The following is a 24,155-nucleotide window of genomic DNA, read 5'->3' on the forward strand; positions in this document are numbered from 1 at the left end:
TTGATTAGTTTGAGTTCTCTGTAGATTCTAGTTATCAGACCTTTGCTGGAAGCATAACCTGCAAAAATCTTCTCCCATCCTGAAGGCTGTCACACGGCTCACAGCAACCTCTTAACTCCTGGGTTTACGCGATTCTCTTGCCTCAGCCTCCCGAGCAGCTGGGACTACAGGCGCCTGCCACAACGCCCGGCTATTTTTTCGTTGCAGTTTGGCTGGGGCTGGGTTTGAACCCGCCACCCTTGGCATATGCGGCCGGCGCCCTACTCACTGAGCCACAGGCGCCGCCCCCCACTGAATATTTTTGATAGGCTTGTCGAAGATCAAATGGCAATAAGTATCTGGGTTCATCTCTTGGTTCTCTATTCTGTTCCATAAATCTACTCCTCTGTTTTTGTGCCAGTACCATGCTGTTCTGATCACTATAGATTTATAGTATAGGCTGAAGTCTGGTAATGGGATACCTCCTGATTTGTTCTTATTTCTGAGTAATGTATTTGCTAGTCAAGGTTTTTTCTGATTTCATATAAAATGAAGTACTGTTTTTTCAAGTTCTTTAAAGTATGACAATGGTGCTTTAATAGGGATTGCATTACATCTGTAGATTGCTTTGGGTAGTATGGACATTTTAACAATGTTGATTCTTCCCAGCCATGAGCATGGTAAGTTTTTCCATTTGTTAACATCTTCAGCTATTTCTTTTCTTAGAGTTTCATAGTTCTCTTTATAGAGATCTTTCACGTCCTTTGTTAGGTAAATTCCCAGATATTTCATCTTCTTTGGCACTATTGTAAAAGGAATAGAGTCATTATTGTTTTTTCAGCTTGACTATTATGCGTATATAATAGCTACTGACTTGTAAGTATTGATTTTGTATACTGAGACACTGCTGTATTCCTTGATCACTTCTAAGAGTTTTGAAGTTGAGTCTCTGGGATTTTCCAGGTATAGGATCATATCATCAGCAAAGAGTGAGAGTTTGATCTCCTCTGACCCTACTTGGATACCCTTGATTGCCTTCTCTTGCTTGATCATGATGGCTAAGACTTCCATTACTATGCTGAATAGTAGTGGAGGCAGTGGGCATCCTTGCCTCATTCCTGATCTGAGTAGAAATGTTTTCAATTTTTAATTAATTAATTAATTTATTTATTTATTTATTTATTTATTGCAGTTTTTGACCGGGACTGGGTTTGAACCCGCCACCTCCGGCATATGGGGCCGGCGCCCTACTCCTTTGAGCTACAGGCGCTGCCCAGTGTTTTCAATTTTAACACCATTCAGGCTCGGTGCCTGTGGCTCAAGAGGCTAAGGCACCAGCCACATACACCTGAGCTGGCAGGTTCAAATCTAGCCCGGGCCCCGCCAAACAACAATGATAGCTGCAACCAAAAAATAACCATGTGTTGTGTCAGGCGCCTGTAGTCCCAGCTACTTGGGAGGCTGAGGCAGGAGAATCACTTGAGCCCAGGAGTTAGAGGTTGCTGTGAGCTATGAAGCTATGGCACTCTACCCAGGGCGACAGCTTGAGACTCTGTCTCAAAAAAAAAAACAAACTTTTTTTTAACACCATTCAATATGGCATTGGCTGTGGGTTTGCTGTAGATGGCCTCTATCAATTTAAGAAATATCCCTTCTGGCTCACCACCTGTAGCTCAAGCGGCTAAGGCGCCAACCCACATACACCAGAGCTGGTGGGTTCGAATCCAGCCCGAGCCTGCCAAACAACAATGACAACTACAACCCCCCAAAATAGCTGGGCACTGTGGCAGGCACCTATAGTCCCAGCTACTCAGCCGGCTGAGGCAAGAGAATCACTTAAACTCAGGAGTTGGAAGTTGCTGTGAGCTGTGATGGATGCCACGGCACTCCAGGGAGACAGCTTGAGGCTCTGTCTCAAAAGAAAAAAAAAAAGAAAGAAAGAAATGTCTCTTCTATGTCTATTTTCTTAAGTGTTCTGATCATGAAAGGATGCTGGATATTATCAAAGGCTTTTTCTGCATGAATTGAGAGTATTATATGGTCTTTGTTTTTTATTTTATTGATGTGATGTATTATATTTATAGATTTGAGTATGTTGAACCAATCCTGTAACCCTGGAATAAAACCAACTTGATCATGGTGTATAATTTTTTGATGTGTTATTGAATTCTGTTTGCTAAGATCTTATTGAATATTTTTGCATCGATATTCATTAATGATATTGGTCTATAATTTTCTTTCTTTGTTGGATCCTTTCCTGGTTTTGGGATTAGGGTGATATTTCCTTTATAGAACGTGTTGGGAAGTATTCCTTCTTTTTCTATGCTTTGGAAAAGGTTGTATAATATAGTACTAGTTCCTCTTGAAAGGTTTGATAGAATTCGGATGTGAAGCCTTCTGGTCCCGGAATTTTCTCTTTTGGGAGATTTCATATTGTTGATGCTATTTCAGTGATTGATATAGGTCTGTTCAAGATTTCTAATTCTTCCTGGTTGAGTCTAGGAGGGTGGCATGCTTCCAGGTATTGGTCCATTTCCTTCAGATTTGCTATTCTGGGAATAGAGATTTTTGTAGTAATCACTGAGGATTTTTTGAATTTCTGAAGTGTCTATTGTTATTTCTCCTTTATTGTTTCTGATAGACAATATTAGAGATTTTACTTTTCTGTTTCTGGTTAGGTTGGATAAAAGTTTATCAATTTTGTTAATCTTTTCAGAAAACCAACTTTTTGTTTCGTTGATCTTCTGAATGATTCTTTTGTTTTTGATTTCATTTAATTCTGCCCTAATTTCTTTTCTTCTGCTGGGTTTGGGGTTCGAATGTTCTTCCTTTTCCACTTATTTGAGGTGATCTATTAAGTTGTTGGCTTTCTCTCTTTCTGTTTTCTTTTTTTTTTTTTTTGAGACAGAGACTCAAGCTTTCACCCTGGGTAGAGTGCTGTGGCATGACAGCTCACAGCAACCTCAAACTCCTGGACTCAAGCGATTCTCCTGCCTCTACCTCCCAAGCAGCTGGGACTACAGGTGCCTGCCACAATGCCTGGCTATTTTTTGGTTGCAGCCATCATTGTTGTTTGGTGGGTCCAGGCTGGATTCGAACCTGCCAGCTCAGGTGTATGTGGCTGGCGCCTTAGCTGCTTGAGCCACAGGCGTGGAGCCTCGTTCTGTTTTTTTAATGAAGGCTTCCAATGCTATAAATTTCCCTCTTAGGACTGCCTTTGCAGTATCCCACAGGTTTTGATAATTTGTGTCTTCGTTATCATTTTGTTCCAAAAATTTGGTAGTTTTCTTCTTAATCTTGTCTTTGACCCAGTTATCATTCAGCCTAAGATTGTTTAGTTTCCATGACTTTGTTTGAGTATGAGGATTCCTATTGCTGTTGAGTTCAACTTTTATTCCATGGTGGTCCAAGAAGATACAAGGAATAATTTGTATACTTTTAAATTTGCTGATGTTAGACTTGTGTCCTAGGATAAGATCTATCTATTTTGGAGGATGACCCACGGGCTGATGAGAAGAATGTACATTCAGTTTTATTAGGGTGAAATGTTCTGTACAGGTCTGTAAAGTCCATTTGTTCTAGGGTCAGGGTTAAGTCTAATATTTCTTTGTTTAGTTTCTTCTCAGAGGCTCAATCCAAAACTCCAACTATTGTAGTGCAGGAAGATAACAGGTTGTTCATATCCATTAGGGTCTGCTTTATGAATTGAGGAGCATTCGGGTAGGGTGCATAAATGTTAATTATCAAAATCTCTTCATGTTGGGTGTTTACCTTGACAAATATGTTGTAACCTTACTTATCTTTATCTTTGTTGGTTTAAAGCCAATTGTATCTGCTACTAAAATGGCAACCCCTGCTTTTTTCTGGTTTCCATTTGCCTGTATTATACAACTCCATCCCTTTGCCCTAAGTCTATTTTTATCCTTTAAGGTAGGTGAGATTCTTGTATATAGAAGATATCCTGTCTGAGTTTGTGTATCCAGTCAACCAGCCTGTGCCTCTTTAAACCATTCACATTAATTGAGAGAATTGATAAGCCTGGTTGTGTTTTGGGTGTCATGATTTTCAGATGTCCAGTGGACATTTTTAATCATTTTACCACTGTGGAAGTTGGGTTTTGTTCAAAATTTTCTGGGTGAGTTTTCTTTGGAGGTAGAGCATTGTCCTGCTCTGTGTGGAGGATGGGTCTGAGAATATCCTGGAGAGCTGGTTTAGTTATGGTAAATTTCTTCAACATGTCTATGTCATTAAAGTATTTGATTTCTCCATCACACATGAAATTCAGTTTAGCTGGATATGGGATCCTGGGCTGGAAGTTGTTTTGTTTTAGGAGACTCAACGTCGATGACTATCTTCTTCTGGCTTGAAACGTTTCGGCTGAGAGATCTGCAGTCATTCTGATACTTCTCCCTTTGTAGGTGATGCTTTTCTTAAGTCTGGCTGTAGGCAGAATTTTCTCCATTGTTTTAACTTTGGCAAAGTTAATCACAATGTGTCTAGGAGATGCTTTATTTGGATTGAGTCTTGCTGGGGTCCTGAAACTACTATCTGAAGTTCTGTATCTATTGCATTGCTTGGGAAATTCTCCTCCAAGATCTCTTGGAGTAGAGCATCTGTACCTTTAGGGCCATCCTCTTCTCCTTTGGGAATTCCTATAAGACAAATGTTTGATCTTTTGGAGTGATCCCACAACTCTCTCAGGGAATGAGCAGTGTTTGCTCTCCATTTGTCTGCCTCTTTGAGTGTTTGGAAACGTTCAAAAGCTTTTTTTTTTTTTGTAGAGACAGAGTCTTGCTGTATCGCTCTCGGGTAGAGTGCCATGGCATCACACAGCTCACAGCAACCTCTAACTCTTGGGCTTACGCGATTCTCTTGCCTCAGCCTCCCGAGCAGCTGGGACTACAGGCGCCTGCCACAACGCCCAGCTATTTTTTTGTTGCAGTTTGGCCGGGGCTGGGTTTGAACCCGCCACCCTCGGCATATGGAGCCGGTGCCCTACTCACTGAGCCACAGGCACTGCCCCGTTCAAAAGCTTTGTCTTCTGCGCGGCGCCTGTGGCTCAGTCAGTGGGACGCCAGCCCCATGTACTGAGGGTGGCGGGTTCAGACCCTGCCCCGGCCAAACTGCAACCAAAAAAAAACAAATAGCCAGGCGTTGTGGCGGGCGCCTGTAGTCCCAGCTACTCGGGAGGCTGAGGCAAGAGAATCGCTTAAGCCCAGGAGTTGGAGGTTGCTGTGAGCTGTGTGAGGCCACGGCACTCTACAAAGGGCCATAAAGTGAGACTGTCTCTACCAAAAAAAAAAGCTTTGTCTTCCATTTCAGATATCTTTGTCTTCCGTTTCAGATATCTTTTCTTCTGCCTGGTCAACTCTGAGGGATTCTACTGTATTTTGGAGTTCCTCAAGTAACTCTTTTCGTTTCCTTGAGCTCTGCTCTTTTCATTATGTCCATATCTTTGGTGACTTGAGCTTTGAATTCGTTAATTTCTTTTATTTCTTTCTTCCTTTTTTCTTTCTTTTTTTTTTTTTTTTAGAGACAGAGTCTCATTTTATTGCCCTTGGGAGAGTGCTGTGGCATCACAGTTCACAGCAACCTCCAACTCCTGGGCTTAGGCAATTCTCTTGCCTCAGCCTTCTGAGTAGCTGGGACTACAGGTGCCCACAACAACACCTGGCTATTTTTTTGTTGCAGTTTGGCCAGGGCCGGGTTCGAACCCACCACCCTCGGTATATGGGACCAACGCCCTACCCACTGTGCCACAGGTGCCGCCCAAATTAATTAATTTCTTGAGACAACTTTAGAACTACTCTTTCGAATTCAATTTCTATCTTTTCTTCCATTCTGTTTATCTTATTTGCATCCATATTCTGAATTTGACTTCTGACATTGCTGCCATTTGTCTATGCATGGCATCTTCAGTTGTATCTCCTTTGTCATTTCTTGGGGGTGGGGTGTGATCTACTCTGGTTATTCATGTTGCCAGAGTTCTTCTGTTGGGTCCGCACCATGTTTATTTTCCACCGTTTGGTTATTAGAACTGGTAGGGTGAGATTGAATTGGGGTTCCCAGGTAGTAGAGATAGCCCCTTACCAAAGCACTAGGCTTTGTAATTGTGGCTTATCTCCTACAACCTCACAAAGGCCTCTTTCAGAGTTTTGGCCAGAGACTCTGAGGACCTACTTGGTGAGATAGCACAAGCTAGCTCTGTTTTGATATAAGCCAACCTCTACCCTATCCTAAGAAACCATAGTATTAGGTTTAAATCTCAACTGTGAAGAGATACAAACCGCTGCGGCACCCAGCCCCCACCCTTCAGTTCTTTTCTGCTACAGAACTTCAAAGGTCAACCTCAGAATGTCCCCGAGTGGACAGCCCCAGACACAGGTTCCAATTAAGTTGTCTGAAAACTCTGCTCAATAGAGAGAGGTTCAAGGGTCTCCAACAGCACAACTGGAGCCAGAGATCCATCCACACTCCCACCCACCAGATTCAGTCCACACTGTTGTCTGCTTTCCTGCTCGCAGGCTGAATTGGAGCCAGGGGCCACACCCCTGCCCACTGGTCTCAGTCCACACCCAGCTAGCCTCTGGTTGCCAGACCAGTTGGAGTCAGGGGACCACACCCGAGCCCTCAGGTCTTGGTTCACACCCAGCAAGCCACTGCTATAGGGTTCTGTTGGAATCAGGGGACCACATCCTTGCTCTCAAGTCTTAGTCCACGCCTAACAAGCCTCTGCTCACAGGCGCAGCAGGGGCTGGGGACCAGCCCTGTCTACCGAACTCAGTCCACACAGGACAACCACTCTCCCACTGTGGGTGCCGTTAGTGCTGGGGATTCTGCACCCTGTCCCACCAGACACAGCCCAAACTGAGGGTCAGCACCACCACTGGCCGGGCATAGTCATAACCAGTAGACTGGTCCTCCTCCTGCCAGGTGTCCCTTTCTTCCCACACCCTCTCTCTTCCCTATTAGTCACAGATTCTGTCCTGATGGTTGGCGGTCCACACTATGCCCAGATCTCTCAGGACAAGACCAAACACTCTGTGCTCTGCAGGGGGCAGAACTTCAGACCACCATGTAAGGGGGAAGGTTGGACTAGGAGTTTGGACTTGTGGGGGGAAATATCTGTTCATTTTTATGCCTGCCAGGGTGGTGTCTAGGTTTATAAATGGGACCTCCTTAGAGAAAGAGACCTGGAGTTTAGCAGCTCTCTCCATCGAGGTAAAATGAGAGGTCTTTTGTTCCCTGCTGGTTCATAGATAGCCTACGGCAGGCTTTCTGCTTGGGGGAAGGGTCTCCAATCCTCTAGTTTTTTCTTTTTTGTTTGTTTGTTTTTTTTGAGACATAATCTCACTTTATTGCTCTTGGTAGATTGCCATGGTGTCACACAGCTCGCAGCAACCTCCAACTCCTGGGCTTACGCGATTCTCTTGCCTCTGCCTCCCGAGCAACTGGGACTATAGATGCCCACCACAACGCTCAACTATTTTTTTGTTGCAGTTTGGCCAGGGCTGGGTTGGAACCCGCCACCCTCAGCATATGGGACCGCATCCTACTCACTGAGCCACAGGCACTGCCCTCCCACCCTCCAGTTGATAGGCTTTGTACCTGTAATTTGTTTTCTTGAATGGTTTTCCTTGGAGTTACAGCTTGCCGAACTTCCTTTTTGGCTCAGCTCCCCACCTTTGGCTTCATAGAGTCTGATTCCATCCAGTTTTTCTTCTTCTGCTCAGGAGCCTCTGCTGAGGGTTGCTACTAGACTGCCATCTTCCCAGAATTCTATTTTTTATTTTATTTTGAGACAGTCACAGTATGTCGCCCTCGGTAGAGTGCTGTGGCATCACATCTTACAGCAACCTCAAACTCTTGGGCTTAAGCGATTCTCTTGCCTCAGCCTCCTAAGTAGCTGGGACTACAGGCCTGTCACAGTGTCTGGCTATTTTTTTGTTGCAGGGGTCATTGTTTAGCTGGCCTGGGGCATTGTTTAGCTGGCCTGGGGCATGTTCCCACCACCTTCAGTGTACATGGCCTGCGCCGTAACAACTGCTATGGACACTGAGGCTTACCTCCAATTTTAAAGCCAATCAAAAAAATAAGTCAGGGCAGTACCTGTGGCTCAAAGGAGTAGGGCACCGGCCCCATATGCCAGAGGTGGCGGGTTCAAACCCAGCCCTGGCCAAAAACTGCAAAAAAAAAAAAAGTCTGCCCAAGAATCAGCTTTACTACTAGGGAAGCATGTTTGGAGAACTAAGCCTGGACTTGGTGCTCACGTGGGACTTCCTACACCTTCCTCTCCAAAGGGACTGAGCCAGGTCTTCATTCTCAAAGCCAGGGCCTTAGGAAGGTGGTGGTGGTAAGAAGGGAAGGCACAGAGGGAAGGATGCAGTTGCAGCTCAGGAAAAAAGAGCTAAAGGGGGCAGCGCCTGTGGCTCAGTGGGTAAGGCGCTGGCCCCATATACCGAGGGTGGCGGGTTCAAACCCGGCCCCCGGCTGAACTGCAACCAAAAAATAGCCGGGTGTTGTGGCGGGCGCCTGTAGTCCCAGCTACTCGGGAGGCTGAGGCAGGAGAATCGCTGAAGCTCAGGAGTTGGAGGTTGCTGTGAGCTGTGTGAGGCCATGGCACTCTACCGAGGGCCATAAAGTGAGACTCTGTCTCTACAAAAAAAAAAAAAAAAAAAAAAATTAAAAAAAAAAAAAAAAAGAGCTAAAGGCAGAGGAGGCCATGTGTGTAGCTTTTCTGAGAGTGGAGTCACAATTCTTACCATGTGGAGTTAGTTTGGCAGGCAGGGAAATAGATTTCCTCTCAATATTACCCAGAAGCTATAGGTTTTACTTTGATCGGATGAAGTAGTACTGGGGAAAGGAAAAGATAATTCCTCCTACTTAAGATTCATCATAGTTCCCACTTAAGAGCATCTGCTATGTGCCAGACACTGAGCTGATTAGCAAGGAGATTTGATACGTGCCTTCTTGGTTGCTGCTTTCTTCCACCTCATGCTGCAACAGTCTGTTTGCCTTGGTTTTATTTTATTTTATTTTTATGTTAGAGACAGAGTCTTACTTTCTCGCCCTTGGTAGAATGCCAAGGCGTCACAGCTCACAGCAACCTCCAGCTTTTGGGCTTAGACGATTCTCTTGCTTCAGCCTCCCAAGTAGCTGCGACTATAGGCGCCTGCTACAATGCCTGACTATTTTGTTGTTGTTGTTGTTGTTGTTGCAGTTTGGCTGGGGCCAAGTTTGAACCTGCCACCCTCGGTATATGGGGCCAGCGCCCTACTCACTGAGCCACAGGCACTGCCCTGTTTGCATTGGTTGCTTTGAGAAAGTCTGTCCTGGTAACAGTTGACCAGTCTCCTTGACGGAAACTAAGAAACAGCCTAAATCAGGGGTCTCAAACTCCAGTGCCTGGAGAGGCCAGGTCCTTCATGCAGATGAGTGATGGGAAGGTGGGGTGGGAGACAATTTGCCCCCCATCTCTGTCTACCCAGGGATAAGATGCTGTCAGAGTTTCTGATTCTTCAGAGAAGCCAAGATACCAGATTTGTTCAGGGAAAATGATTTTCAAATGCTGGCAAATAATTTAAGTTCATACATAAATATCATGTGATCCAGATGAACTACCACTGTAGGTTGTACAGGGGCCTTGGCTGCCTGGCTGCGACCTCTGCTCTCATCCCATTCCTCCCCCCTCTGAGAGAGGGTTGCTTGGCAGATGGCTAAGAGGGCCTTGTTTTTTTTCCATCCATTTGGCCGTGAGTCAATCAACAAACCCTCGCTGAGTATATAGATTATGTGCCCAGTGTCATGCTGGGTGCTGAGGATAAGGCAATCACCTGTTTCACAAGGACTCTGTTGGCTCTGGATACACAGGGAAATATTTTTGAGGGAACAAAGATTCTGGGTTACCTTACTGGGCAAATATAAGATAGATGTCTTTGTTTCAAGACAGAGGAAGGAAAAAATTTTATTTAATTTTTAAATTCAGGAACAGGGATAAGTTCATGGCTCTCAGCTCATGGCACACAATTTTCACTGTTAGTGCAACATCTTTTTCTTCTTGGTTGTTATTTATTCCCTGTTATCCCTGATCTCATTCTACTTCTCAGCTGCCTTCCCCCAGGCCATTCTAATGTGGTATTTATTTTTTATTTTTAAAAATAGTTTTTCCTATTGATGCCCATAGCTCAGTGGTTACAGCACCGGCCACATACACCAGGGCTGGCAGGTTCAAACCTGGCCCGGGGCTGCTAAACGACAATGACAACTGCAACAAAAAAATAGCCAGGCATTGTGGTGGGCATCTGTAGTCCCAGTAACTTGGGAAGCTGAGGAAAGAGAATTGCTTATGCCCAAGAGTTTGAGGTTCCTGTGAGCTGTGATGCCATGGCACTCTCCCGAAGGTGACATAGTGAGACTCTGTCTCAAACAAAAAAAAAAAAGTAGTTTTCCTTTTCTTTCTTTCTTTTTTTCTTTCTCACTCTGTCACCCTGGGTAGAGTGCTCTGGTGTCATAGCTCACAGCAACCTCCCAAGTCCTGAGCTCAAGCGATCCTCTTGCCTTAGCCTCCTGAGTAGCTGGGACTACAGGCACCCACCACCATGCCCAGCTGTTTTTTTCTTTTCTTTTCTTTTCTTTTTTATTGCAGTTCTCAATGATGTTTAGCTGGCCCAGGTCGGGTTTGAACCCGTCACCTCGGTGCATATGGTTGGCACTTTAACCCTGTGCTATGTACAGATGCTGCCCTGTTTTTTCTATTTTTTATTGGAGATGGGGTCTCATTCTTGCTCAGGCTGGTCTTGAACCCCTAAGATCAAGCAATCTACTGACCTTGGCCTCTAGAGTGCTAAGATGACAGGTATGAGGGACCTTGTCCAGCCTAGTGGGCTTTTTTTTTTTGAGACAGAGTCTCACTTTGTTGCCCTTGGTAGAGAGCTCTTGGGCTTAGGTGATTCTCTTGCCTCAGCCTCCTGAGTAGCTGGGATTACAGGTGCCCACCACAACACCCGGCTATCCACAGGCACTGCCCCTTGTGGGTTTTTTTTAAACCTCTAAACACGGTTTTCTTTTCTTTTTCTGTTTTTTTTTTTTTTTTTGGAGACAGAGTCTCAAGCTGTCACTCTGGATAGAGTGCTATGGAGTCGCAGCTCACAGCAACCTCCAACTCTTGGGCTTAAGCGGTTCTCCTGCCTCAGCCTCCTAAGTAGCTGAGACCACAGGTGCCCGCCACAACGCTCAGCTATTTTTTTGGTTGTAGTTGTCATTGTTGTTTGGCGGGCCCAGGCTGGATTTGAACTCGCCAGCTCTGATGTATGTGGCTGGCGCGCTAGCCGCTTGAGCTAAAGACGCTGAGCCCACAGTTTTCTTTTATAATTTAGCATCCATACGTGTGTGGGGATTTTCTAATTTTAGTAATATATTTTATCAACACAACATATCCAAAATCACTATCATTTCAACATGTAATTGCTGTAAAACATTATTATTTTATTATCATTACTATTTATTTTTAGAGACAGGGTCTTGCTCTTTTACACAGGCTGGAGTGAAGTGGTGTCATCATAGCTCACTGCAGCCTCAAACTTCTAGGTTCAAGCGATCCTCCTCCCACCTTAGCCATCCAGAAGCTGGGATTATAGGGGTATGGCACCCCACCTAGCTAACTTTCTTCTTCTCGTTCTTTTTTTTTTTGAGACAGAGTCTCAAGCTGTTGTCCTGGGTAGAGTACCGGGGCATCACAGCTCACAGCAACCTCAGACTCTTGGGCTTAAGCGATTCTCTTGCCTCAGCCTCCCAAGTAGCTGAGACTACAGGTGCCTGCCACAATGCCCGGCTATCTTTAGAGACAAAGTCTTGCTCTGGCTCAGGCTGGTCTCAAACTGTGAGCTCAGGGAATCCACCCTCCTCTGCCTCCCAGAGCGCTAAGATTACAGGTGTGAGCCACCACGCCTGGCCCCAAGAGACAAACTTCTGGGTTATAGGTTTTATATCATCCAGGAGGCTGGCAAGAGACAAATGGCACAATTGAAAGAGGGGAGAGGGTTGAAGACATTTAAGAAAGGGACTTTTTTGGGGCGGCGCCTGTGGCTCAAGGAGTAGGGCGCCGGTCCCATGTGCCGGAGGTGGCGGGTTCAAACCCAGCCCCGGCCAAAAAAAGAAAAAGAAAAAAAAAAGAAAGGGACTTTTTTTACAGATGTGTAAGGAGGATTAAGAGGTCCAATAAAGGATAAGATGGCAGCAGAGGGGAGACTGTACTACTTCTTAGGCCTGAAGGAGTGAGGGGCAGGCACAATTGGGGCCAAAGGGAAGAGGGGTGTGGCCTCCAGCAGAGGAACACCATAGCAGCTGCAAAAAGGCCAGGCAGGGAGGGAGCTGGGAAATAAATACCCCTATCTCTCTCTTCTCTCGCCCTTCCATCTTCTGAAGGTGCCTCCTTTCAGACTGAGCCCAAGTGGAAGCCAGAGGGCAAGGGAGCTTGTTGATATAGTCCACAGAGGTCAGCCTCTAGGAGCAGGGTAGGGAAGGGACGGGAAAATGGCCCATAGACTATGTTCATACTTCATGTAATTAGGTAGTACCCGACTTTCTGAACAGCTGCATGAAAACTGCTTTGTTTTGCCAGGGTGGCTCATACCAGTAGTCCTAGGGCTTTGAGAGCACAAGGTAGGAGGATCATCTGAGCCCAGGAGTTTAAGGCTGCAGTGAGCTATGATCACACCACTGTATACCAGCCCTGGCAACAGAATGAGACCCTGTCTCTAAAAATGAAAAGAAAATAGCTGGGCGTGGTAGCTGACGCCTGTAATCCTAGAACTCTGGGAGGCTGAGGTGGGTGGATTGCTTGAGCTCAGGAGTTTAAGTCTAGCCTAAGGAAGAGTGAGACCCCCGTTTCTAAAAATAGCTGGGTGTTGTGGTGGGTACCTGTAGTCCTAGCTACTTGGGAGGTTGAGACAAGAGAATCACTTGAGCCCAAGAGTTTTTTGTTTGTTTGTTTTGACGCCCTTGGTAGAGTGCCGTGGCATCACAGCTCACTGCAACCTCGAACTCTTGGGCTCAAGCAATTCTCTTGCCTCCCAAGTAGCTGGGACTACAGGCACCTACCACAATGCCCACTATTTTTAGAGACAGGGTCTTGCTCTTGCTCAGGCTAGTTTTTAACAAGTGAGCTCAAGCAGTCCCACCTGCCTTGGCCTCCCAGAGTGCTAAGATTACAGGCCTGAGCCACTGCACCCAGGCTGAACCCAAGAGTTTGAAGTTGCTATGAGCCATGTATGACGATGCCTTGGCACTTTACCAAGGGTGACAGAGTGAGACTCTTTTCTCAAAAATAAATAAATAAATACAAATAAAAAGGAAAATAGGTTTAAAAATGAAAGGTAAACCACTTTGTTAGGATTGCCTGAAAACAATTTATTCATTCAACACATATTTATTGGGGCATACCTTCATGTGCCTGGCATTGTTATAGATCCCGAGGACACAGTGGGGAACAAAACAAAGTCCCTGCCTCATGGGTTTTATGTTCTAGTCTAAGAAATAAGAGAGAGATAAAGAAATAAATTAACAGTATAATTTTACACAGTACTAGGAAAACAATTAAATATAGTGCTGAGAGAAAAAGGAGGAGAGAGAGCATGAGCGCATTAGATTTGGGGAGTCCTGGAAGGCTTCAATGAAGAGATAACATTCACACTGGGCTCTAAAGGACAATAAAAACACAAGAAAGAGGGCAGTGCCTGTGACTCAAGGAGTAGGGCACTAGCCCCATATACCAGGGGTGGCAGGTTCAAGCCCAGCCCTGGCCAAAACTGCAAAAATAAAATGTTAAAAAAAAAAAAAAAAACCTAAGAAAGAAAGAGCTGTTCTTGGCAGATGAGACAGGAGGAGGGAAGGCCTAAGACTGGAGGTAGCTTACAGAACAGAAAAATCACATTGGCAAGAGCAGTGTGACGTTGGAGAGGTAGAAGGGGCCATGTCACTCAGAGCCACGTGGATCCTGGTGGGGACTTTGGGTTTTATTCTAAGTGCATGAAGAAAACATTAGAGGATTTCAAACTAATCATATCTACGTATAAAAGCTCACTCTTGCCAGCAGGCATGGTGGCTCATGCCTATAACCCTAGCCTGAGCTCAAGAGTTAGAGACCAGCTCGGCGCCTGTGGCTCAAGCGGCTAAGGCGCCAGCCACATACACCTGAGCTGGCAGGTTCGAATCCAGCCCGGGCCCGCCAAACAACAATGACGGCTGCAACCAAAAAACAGCTGGATGTTGTGGCAAGTGCCTGTAGTCCCAGCTACTTGGGAGGCTGAGGCAGGAGAATTACTTAAGCCCAGGAGTTGGAGGTTGCTGTGAGCTGTAAAGCTTGAGGCTCTGTCTCACAAAAAAAAAAAAAAAAAGAAAAAGAGTTGGAGAACAGCCTGAGCAAGAGCGAGACCTGTCTCTACTAAAAATTAAAAATTCTAACTGGGTGTTGTAGTGGACGCTTGCAGTCCCAGCTAGTTTGGAGACTGAGGCAAGAGGAACACTTGAGCGCTTGAGCCCAAGAGTTTGAGGTTGCTGTGAGCTATGACATCACAACACTTTACTCCAGGGCAACAGAGTAAGACTATCTCAAAAAAAAATCTCACTCTGGCTGCTTCATAGGGGAACAGGGTGAGAACAGGGCTATTGGGGGTGTTTCTTCCCCAAGGAAGGGTCTACACCCCTATCCCATGTGTCAGATTTGAAGGTTTAGTTTAGGATTTTGATTGGTTGCCTATCTCATTGTAAATAAGACCCAGAAGGTATAAACTGGTTTTGCCTCCCCTTAGGGGCGTTCTTTGGGTCACTTACTAAGAGTTTGAGCCTAATATGAGTTTGAGCAAAAATAAAATGTTTGTTCTGTGCGTGAACCAGCCTAAGGACATGTGTTTAATGAGCATGAGGATACACTTTCATGGTCAGATAAGCTTATTTTGCTAATGGAATGAATGACTTTCTGAAGAAGTAGGTCACGCTGAGAAGGATTTTGGTTTTTATCCTGAGGACAGTGGGGAGCCGTGGGAGGGTTTCACATGAAGAATGGCACTGTCAGTTCTGTCTTGTGGCAGGGTCACTCTGGCTGCTGCCTGAAAGGCTGGTGGCAAGCGGAGGAGTGATGGGGAGGTGGCTCTTCTCACTGTGAGGTGCTTTGGTGAGGTGGTAGTGCAGGAGATGAGAAGTGGGGGATTAGGAACATATTTGAGATGTGATGACTAAAAGATGGCAGATGTAGGGGGGAGTAGAGAACAACTCCCAGGTTTCTGGCTTGAGTGACTAGGTGGGGGGTGATATCACTTCCTGAGAAAGAAAACTGGGAGTGGAAATACTGCGTGGAGGTTCAGGGGCTGAGCACAGACACCTGGGTCCACATGCTCAGGGCTTGCCCCAGCTGTCCCAGGGACAAGCTGCTGGGGATGATTGGGCATTTTTTTCTTACGAGAAGCATGAACTCACATCCCCATGACTGACATTTTGCACCACCAGTGATCTTTGCATCCTTCTCATGACTGGAAATAGCATTGGAACTACAAGATATCATGCCTCCTTTCCGAAACTTAGGGTATTTAGGTATTTTGCATATTTTGCTAATTTGCCATTCATGTCTCAGGGAATACCTCTATGGGCTTTATCTGTTTTATCCAAGAATGTATGTGTTAGTCTTCTTTTTTTTTCTTTTTTTGAGACAAGAGTCTCACTCTGTTGCCCTGGGTAGAGTGTCATGGCATCATCATAGCCCAAAGCAACCTCAGACTCTTGGGCTCAAGAGATTCTCTTGCCTCTGCCTCCTGAGTACCTGGAACCACCAGAGCCTGCCACAATGCCTGGCTATTTTTTAGTAGAGATGGGTCAAGCGCGATCCACCTGCCTCTGTTTCCCTGTTTGTTAAGATACAGGCATGAGCCACCCCATATGTTAATCCCATGTGTTAATCTTTATTCACTGCAAAGATCTTTTTTTTTTTTTTTTGCAGTTTTTGATAGAGACTGGGTTTGAACCCGCCACCTCCAGTGTATGGGGCTGGCGCCCTACTCACTGAGCCACAGGCGCTGCCCTTTTTTTTTTTTTTTTAAGAGACAGAGTCTCACTTTATCACCCTCAGTAGAGTGCTGTGGCTTCACAGCTCACAGCAACCTCTAACTCCTGGGCTTAGGTGATTCTCTTGCCTCAGCCTCCCAAGTAGCTAGGACTACAGGCACCCGCCACAATGCCTGGCTATTTTTTGTTGTTGTTACAGTTTGGCCGGGGCCAGGTTAGAACTTGCCACCCTCGGTATATGGGCGCCCTACCCACTGAGCCACAGGCGATGCCCATCAAAGATCTGTTTTATAATTATGGGTTACGTCAAGAAGTCACCTCTTGGCTTGGTGCCCAGACCTTGGTTAGGTCACTGGCCACATACACCAAGGCAGGTGGGTTCGAACCTGGCCCTAGCCTGCTAAACAATGACAACTGCCACAAAAAAATAGTGGGGCACTGTGGTGGGCACCTGTAGTCCCAGCTGCTTGGGAGGCTGAGGCAAGAGAATAGCTTAAGCCCAAGAGTTTGAGGTTGCTGTGAGCTGTGATGCTACGGCACTCTACTGAGGGTGACAGAGTCAGACTCTATCTCAAAAAAAAAAAGAGAAGTCACCTATCAATGGGACACAGTGGCTCACTCCTGTAATCCTAGCACTCTGGGAGGCCAGGGAGGGTGGATTGCCCTGACTGAGCTTACAGGTTCAAGACCAACCTGAGTAAGAGAGACTCCATCTCTAAGAATAACAGGGCTTTTGGGTGGTGCCTGTGGCTCAGTTAGTAAAGCACCGACCCCATATACCGAGGGTGGCGGGTTTAAACCCGGCCCTGGCCAAACTGCAACAACAATAACAACAAAAATAGCCTGGCGTTGTGGAGGGCGCCTGTAGTCCCAGTTACTTGGCAGGCTGAGGCAAGAGAATTGCTTGAGCCCAAGAGTTGGAAGTTGCTATGAGCTATGACACCATGGCACTCTAAGGGTGACAAAGTGAGACTATGTCTCAAAAAAAAAAAAAAGTCACCTCTTCCTATGTAATAAAACCTCCTAAAATTATTATTATCATTTTTGAGATAGAGTCTCATTCCATTGCCTGGATTAGAGTGTAGTGGCATCATCATACCTCACTGCACCCTCCAACTCTTAGGCTCAAGCGATCTTCCTGCCTCAGTTTCCCAAGTAACTGGATTACACCACACCTGTCTAAAAACTTAAAATTAAAAAGAAAATAAAAAAGGTGCTGGATACCATCTGACAATACAGCACAGTGGTTAAAAGTGTGACTCTGGGCCCAACTCCTGGCAGCACAAGGTGACTTTGAGCCTGTTCCTTTACCTCACAGGGCCTCAGTTTGCTCATCTATAAAATGGGGCTATTAATGGTCCTTCCCATATAGTTATGAGTGTGAAATGGGCCAGCCAGTGGATGCAAAGTACCTTACACAGCATGTCTCCCATAATAAGCCCTGAACACATTCACTATTTTTGGAGACAGACTCTTATTCTGTTGCCTAGGCTAGAGTGCTGTGGCCTCAGCCTAGCTCACAGCAACCTCAGACTCCTGAGTTGAGGCAATCCTACTTCCTAGTCTCCCAAGTAGCTGGGATTTCAGGCATCCTCCACAGTAACCAACTGATTTTTCTATTTTTAATTTAATTTTATTTATTTTTGAGACAGAGTCTCACTTTGTTACCCTTGGTAGAGTGCTGTGGCTCACAGCTCACAAATTCTTGGGCTCAAGTGATTCTCTTGCCTCAGCTTCCCAAGTAGCTGGGACTACAGGCACCTGCCACAATGCCCAGCTGTTTTTTTAGAGACAGGGTCTCACTCTGGCTCAGGCTGGTCTTGAACCCCTGAGCTCAATCAGTCCTCCCACCTTGGCTGCCCAGAGTGCTAGGATTATAGGTGTGAGCCATTGTGTCCAGCACTGACTTTTCTATTTTTAGTAGACAAAGGGTCTCACTGTTACTGAGGCCATTCTCGAACTCCTAAGCTTAAGTGATCCTCTTGCCATGGCCTCCCAGAGTGTCAGGATTATAGGCCTGAGTCATTGCGCCAAACCCCTGAATACATTCTTGAGTCAACAGCCCACAAGAGCTGTGCCCCTTGCCTTGTTCCTTTTGTTTATTCTGACCCCTCTCTCCACCAGGTTCTTTTTCCGGTCAGGGAAGCAGACCTAGTTCAAAGGCCATGACTAAGGCAGTGGCTCTGACTGCAGAAGACAACCCACCAAGATGCCTTCCAGAACTGTTTCTGTTCCATATGTACATTGCTCATTTGCTTCCCCCTCAAAGCAGATGGAGGAGGAAAGAGATGAAGGTCTTTTGGGATAACTTTCTCCCCAGCTACAGAACTGGATACCCTTGAAGGTTTGGCCTGGGTGGGAGTGAAGCAGCATGAAGAAATCAAGAAAGCAGAAGGAATGAGTGCGGGGCCCACCTGCTCCCACTTCAATACTCCCACATGCAGACATGTGCTCTACTGATTTGCTCCCATGGACGACCCTGGTCTTTAATGTGTAGCAGAAGGCAGAAGAGAAAGTAGGAAAATATGGTATAGATAGCCCAGGGTGATTTCACTGACATTTCGTGAATATTTGATTTAGTTAACACAACTTTCTTTATGTGATTTTTGTATTAAAGTAAAATGACTTTTATACTTTATGTGTTTTAGTGTGGTCTCTGAAAGTTAAGATGGTATGTGGGGGGCGCACATATGTGCATATATGTGCACATACACGTTTCACTGGCTCTAAAGTGATGCATCATTTTGTGTCACTATAGTAATGCTGCAAATTAAAATCTTAAGATGCTATTGATTTTAAGGCTCACCCTGATTTCAGAGGTGGTAAGATGTGAAAAAATGTGCATTTAGAAATCAATGAAATATATTATACTGAGAACTAATGGCTGCACTTTGCAAAGAAACTTATAAGCCTGCTGAACACATTCTAGGAGCTGGTCTTCTTAGCAAATCACACTGAATGTGTTTTGTCTGCTCTTTGGATTATCTCACTTGGTCCTTATAAAACAGCTCAGCAAGACAGGGACTAGGACTGATCTCTCCCCAGTTTACAGATTTGGAAGGTTCAACCTCCTTATACAAGGTCATGTAACTAGGAAATGGCTATCCTGTTGCAAGTGCAGCAGACCTGGCTTTAAGACCTGAGACAGAGCAAGACCTCATCTCTAAAAATAGCCGGGTGTTGTGGAGGGCACCTGTAGTCCCAGCTCCTTGGGAGGCTGAGGCAAGAGAATCACTCAAGCCCAAGAGTTTGAGGTTTCTGTGAGCTGTGACACCACAGCACTCTACCAAGGGCGAGAAAGTGAGACTGTCTCAAACAAAAAAAATAAATAAATAAAAGACCTGGTCTCTTGCCAGACGTGGTGGCTCAGACCTGTAATCCCAGCACTCTAGGAGGCTAGGCAGGCAGATCTGAGTTCTATGTTATGTGCCCAGTCTCTGAAAAGCACTGATGGTATACATATACATATACATATATAATATCTATTTCTTTTTTTTTTTTTTTTTTTGAGACAGAGTCTCAAGTTGTCGCCCTGGGTAGAGTGCTATGGTGTTATAGCTCACAGCAACCTCCAATTCGGGCTTAAGTGATCCTCTTGCCTCAGTTTTTCTATTTTTAGTAGAAACGGGGTCTCGCTTTTTCACAGGCTGGTCTCAAACTTGTGAGCTCAAGCAATCCATCCACCTCAGCCTCCGAGTGCTAGGATTCAGGCATGAGCCACCAGCACTGACAGTATTTTTTTTTTCTTTTTTTGTTAGAGACAGTCTCACTTTGTTGCCCTTGGTAGAGTGCTGTGGCATCACAGCTCACAGCAACCTCCAACTCCTGGGCTTAGGCGATTTTCTTGCCTTAGCCTCCCAAGTAATTGGGACTACAGGCACTCACCACAATGCCCGGCTTTTTTTTGCAGTTTTGGCAGGGGCTAGGGTTGAATCCACCACCTCCAGCATATGGGGCTGGCACCCTACTCCTTTGGACCATAGGTGTCACCCAGCCTGGCTGTTTTCTTGTTGCAGTTTGACCGGGGCTGGGTTTGAACTCACCACCCTCGGTATATGGGGCCGGCGCCCTACCCACGGAGCCACACGCGCCGCCCAGCACTGACAGTATTAATAACCACTACTTACTGCATGCCCTACCCACACCATTTTGAAGACTTTTCTCAAGTTGTCTCTTCATACCCCTGTGAAATTGCAGGTATTATTCTCTAGGGACACCCAGGAAGGTTAAAGTACAATGGGGTGAAAGGATTTGTCCAAGGTCCCTAGCTAGAAAGAAGCAGCAGAACTTGAACCCAGGTACAAACTCCACCCTCAGGCTATAACCACTCTGTCCCCCACAAAGATTCAGTAGCATCTAAGAGTCCAGTTTTGATCCCTATCCCAATAGGGCCATGAGGTCAATGTTTCCTGATCCCCAGCACTTTGTGTAATGCGGCCATTCTGCTGGGTACTCCCCTATTAACAAGGCGAATGAGAAGTTTCTGTGGTGAGAGCAAACCTGGGGAACACATCCAGCATCCTGATTCCAGAACCACACACAGAAACCATACCAAGGGCAGCCAAGATCACAGACCAGTGTTCTAGAGAGGGGGAAAGTCTGCAACCTTGACTGGGCTGCAGATCAGGGGCAGCTCCTGGGACCAGTGTTGCCCGAGATCAGTCCTCCATGCCTTACAGCCCAGAGCCCCAGCTGTGGCGGCTGTCCTCCCTCCTAAACCAACCTTGCTTCATTGTCCCCATCTACAGGGTGCAAGATGGCCATTACATTTAGAAGCAGAAGTATGTTGCTATCAATATACTATTGATACATATCTCCTGAATTTCTAGGCTTGAGGGGCACCCTATTTAAGTGCCCCTTCATGAGGATGGACATGGTGAAAGAACCTGCTGATTAAGAAATGTCAAGTTAAAGGCCAGGTGCAGTGGCTTACACCTGTAATCCTGGCACTCTGGGAGGCCAAGGCGGGTGGATCACTTGAGCTTAGGAGTTCGAGACCAGCCTGAGCAAGAGTGAGACCCCCTTCTCTCAATAATAGCTGGGCCTGGGTGGTGCCTGTGGCTCAGTGAGTAGGGTGCCAGCCCCATATACCGAGGGTGGCGGGTTTGAATCCGGCCCTGGCCAAATGGCAACCAAAAATAGCTGGGCGTTGTGGTGGACACCTGTGGTCCCAGCTACTCAGGAGGCTAAGCAAGAGAATCACCTAAGCCCAAGAGCTAGAGGTTGCTGTGAGCTGTGATGCCACAGCACCCTACCAAGGGCAACAAAGTGAGACTCTGTCTCTAAAAAAAAAAAATAATAAATAGTAGTAAGAATAATAGCTGGACCTTGTGGCAGTTGTCTGTAGTCCCAGCTACTCAAGAAGCTGAGGCAAGAGGATCTGCTGAGTCCGAAAGTTTGAGGTTGCTATGAGCTATGATGCCGTAATACTCTACTGAGGGGGAAAAAAAAAAAAGGCAAGTTAAGACAGCCCTTACGGCACTGGTATGCCAGGAGAGGCTCAAAAAAGTGAGAAATACTTGGGAGTACAACTGTATGTAAAATCAGACAATGGGGCGTGTGGGAGCATTTCTCCTGGAGACCAGCCTGGTTTAACCATAGGCAACAGAGCTGTGGCATTAGAGGGGCTCTAGACCCCACATGGTGGGATTCCAACAACAAATGCTGCAGAGGGAGAAAGAAGCTTAGAAGCAGCTTTCAGGCCTTGGGACCTTGAGAGGCATTAAGAAGTGGTTGCTGTAGCAATTTTTTTTTTGGAGATGGGAGTCTCAAACTGTCGCCCTGGGTAGAGTGCCATAGCGTCATAGCTCATAGTAACCTCCAACTCAGGCTCAAGCCATCCTCTTGCCTTAGTTTTTCTATTTTTAATAGAAAGGGAGTCTCGCTTTTGCTCAGGTTGGTCTTGAACTTGTGAGCTCAGGCAGTCCACCTGCCTTGGCCTCCCAGAGTGCTAGGATTATAGGCGTGAGCCACAGTGCCCGGCCAGCAATTGTTTTTAAAAGATGATTAAATACAGGACCTATATATCAGAACTTGAAGGCATTTATTAGCAATTGGTCCTGAGCACTTGTTTTTTTTTTTTTGAGACAGAGCCTCAAGCTGTTGCCCTGAGCACTTGTTAAGAGTGACAGTAAGGGGCGGCGCCTGTGGCTCAGTCGGTTAGGCGCCGGCCCCATATACCGAGGGTGGCGGGTTCAAACCCAGCCTCGGCCGAACTGCAACCAAAAAATAGCCGGGCGTTGTGGCGGGCGCCTGTAGTCCCAGCTACTCGGGAGGCTGAGGCAAGAGAATCGCTTAAGCCCAGGAGTTGGAGGTTGCTGTGAGCTGTGTGAGGCCACGGCACTCTACCGAGGGCCATAAAGTGAGACTCTGTCTCTACAAAAAAAAAAAAAAAAAAAAAAGAGTGACAGTAAGCTGGGTGCAGTTGAGCTCAGGAGTCCGAGACCAGTCCAAGTAAGAGTGAGACATTGTGGCAGGTGCCCAGCTACTCGGGAGGCAGAGGCAAGAGAATTGCTTGAGTCCAGGAGTTTGAGGTTGATGTGAGGTAGGCTGAGGCCAGAGAACTCTAGCCTGGGCAATAGGGTGAGTCTGTTTAAAACAAAAGTGAATGTAAAAACTGCCGGAACTTTTAATCCTCATAGTAAACATTAATTACTGAGGAATCTATGTGCAAGGCACTAATGCAGGGGCTCTTTTTTGCATTAACTCATTAAGTCCTCACAATCACCCCTTCATTACTATTCTTGCTTCCATGTCAGAGGTCCATACGTTCCTGGGGTTACACAGCCACACAGCTGCAAGCAGTTCTGTTCTAGGCCTGAGCACCTGGATACCAGGCCACACTGTCCCCTGCAAGGTGAAGATACAGACTCCTCCTATTTGATGGACAAGTTTCAGAGGAATTGATTTGCACAAGGTCACAGGGCTGATAGATGCTTAAACATTAATGACAATTATAGCAGCTAAAATTTATGCTTGTTACATGCCAGGCATTATTCTAAGGTTCAATCTGCATTAATTTTGAATCTTCACAAGCACCCTGACATCCTGCACTCTACAAATGAGAAAACTGAGGAACTCAGCTGTTCTAGGGAACAGGCTCAAGATGACATCAGCAAGGATCTCTAGCATTTTGGAGGACATTCACCAAAGTTTAGATTCATGGGGCATAGGACCCTTTCATAAAATAAAATGGAAAGTCAAAACCTTTGCCTTATGAAACAAGAAAGACACACACAAGTGGCCTTGCCTGGCAATAAATACTTTAATTTTTCTTGCTTCATTTTTATGATGACAAATAATTTTCAAGTTTATTTCCTTTGTTTAAATACAAAGCTAAACCACAAACAGGTACAATCAAGACATTTTTATCTCACATTTACACACTCCTGTCGGATCCTCCTCCAATTTGCTGACCGGTGACCAGGCTGGCTGGGGGTGGGGAGGGGGGGAAGACTTTCTTAGGTAGCACCGTCGTGAGGCCTGGGGTGGGGGATGAATCGAGGATGAGGACAGGTTCTCATACCTGTCTCCATTCACATTTACCTGGGACCAGAGTGAGCTACAGACCCCAGGGCATGGCTCCTGAGCCCCGGCCCACTGGACTGAAGGGACAGTATGTGAGAAGCGGTCCTACTTAAGGAGGGAGGAGGAAGCTACCCACTCCTCCTGCCATCACAGTTGAGGTGAAAACTTCAGCCTTATCCTTGATCCCTGGGGGCTGCTGGGCCCTGCCCTCTCCCCTGCACACCTGGGAACCTTTGGCAGGCAGGCAGAGGTGGCTGGGGCGGGGGTCCTCATACTCCAATTCATGGCTGCGTCTTCACAGGAAGGACACCGGGTGGTCTGACAAAACAGAATGCCTTGACAGCAGGTCTGGAACTTTCAACCCCGCAGAATCAAGTGAGTGGGGTAGGGATGGGATGTCAGGTAAGTAATTTCTGGTCCCACTACAAAACTTTATTTCTGATTAGAATAGAATACCATCTCAAATCTCTTCTACAAAAACAAAAACAACCCCCCGCAATATAATGCAGCCACTTCACTCACTTCAAGACCTATATACATGTAAGTTGTTTTCTGTGGGGTTTTTTTTTTTTCTTTTTTAAATTTTTTTTGGTTTC

The 24,155-nt window shown here is 46.0% G+C and overlaps 1 protein-coding gene across 2 annotated transcripts in view; it reads left to right on the forward strand.

Annotated features, from left to right (window-relative positions):
- RILPL2 (Rab interacting lysosomal protein like 2) overlaps positions 1-18,658 on the forward strand; it is a 37,115-nt gene extending 18,457 nt beyond the window's left edge. For both annotated transcript variants that reach the window (XM_053588746.1, XM_053588745.1), the window contains one exon: positions 18,157-18,658. In XM_053588746.1, coding sequence (XP_053444721.1) covers positions 18,157-18,187 — 31 coding nt within the window. In that variant the 3' untranslated portion in view covers positions 18,188-18,658. The remainder of the gene's footprint in view (positions 1-18,156) is intronic.
- Positions 18,659-24,155: the final 5,497 nt, after the last annotated feature.

Source organism: Nycticebus coucang, chromosome 4, assembly GCF_027406575.1.
Source record: "Nycticebus coucang isolate mNycCou1 chromosome 4, mNycCou1.pri, whole genome shotgun sequence".
Classification (NCBI taxonomy): domain Eukaryota; kingdom Metazoa; phylum Chordata; class Mammalia; order Primates; family Lorisidae; genus Nycticebus; species Nycticebus coucang.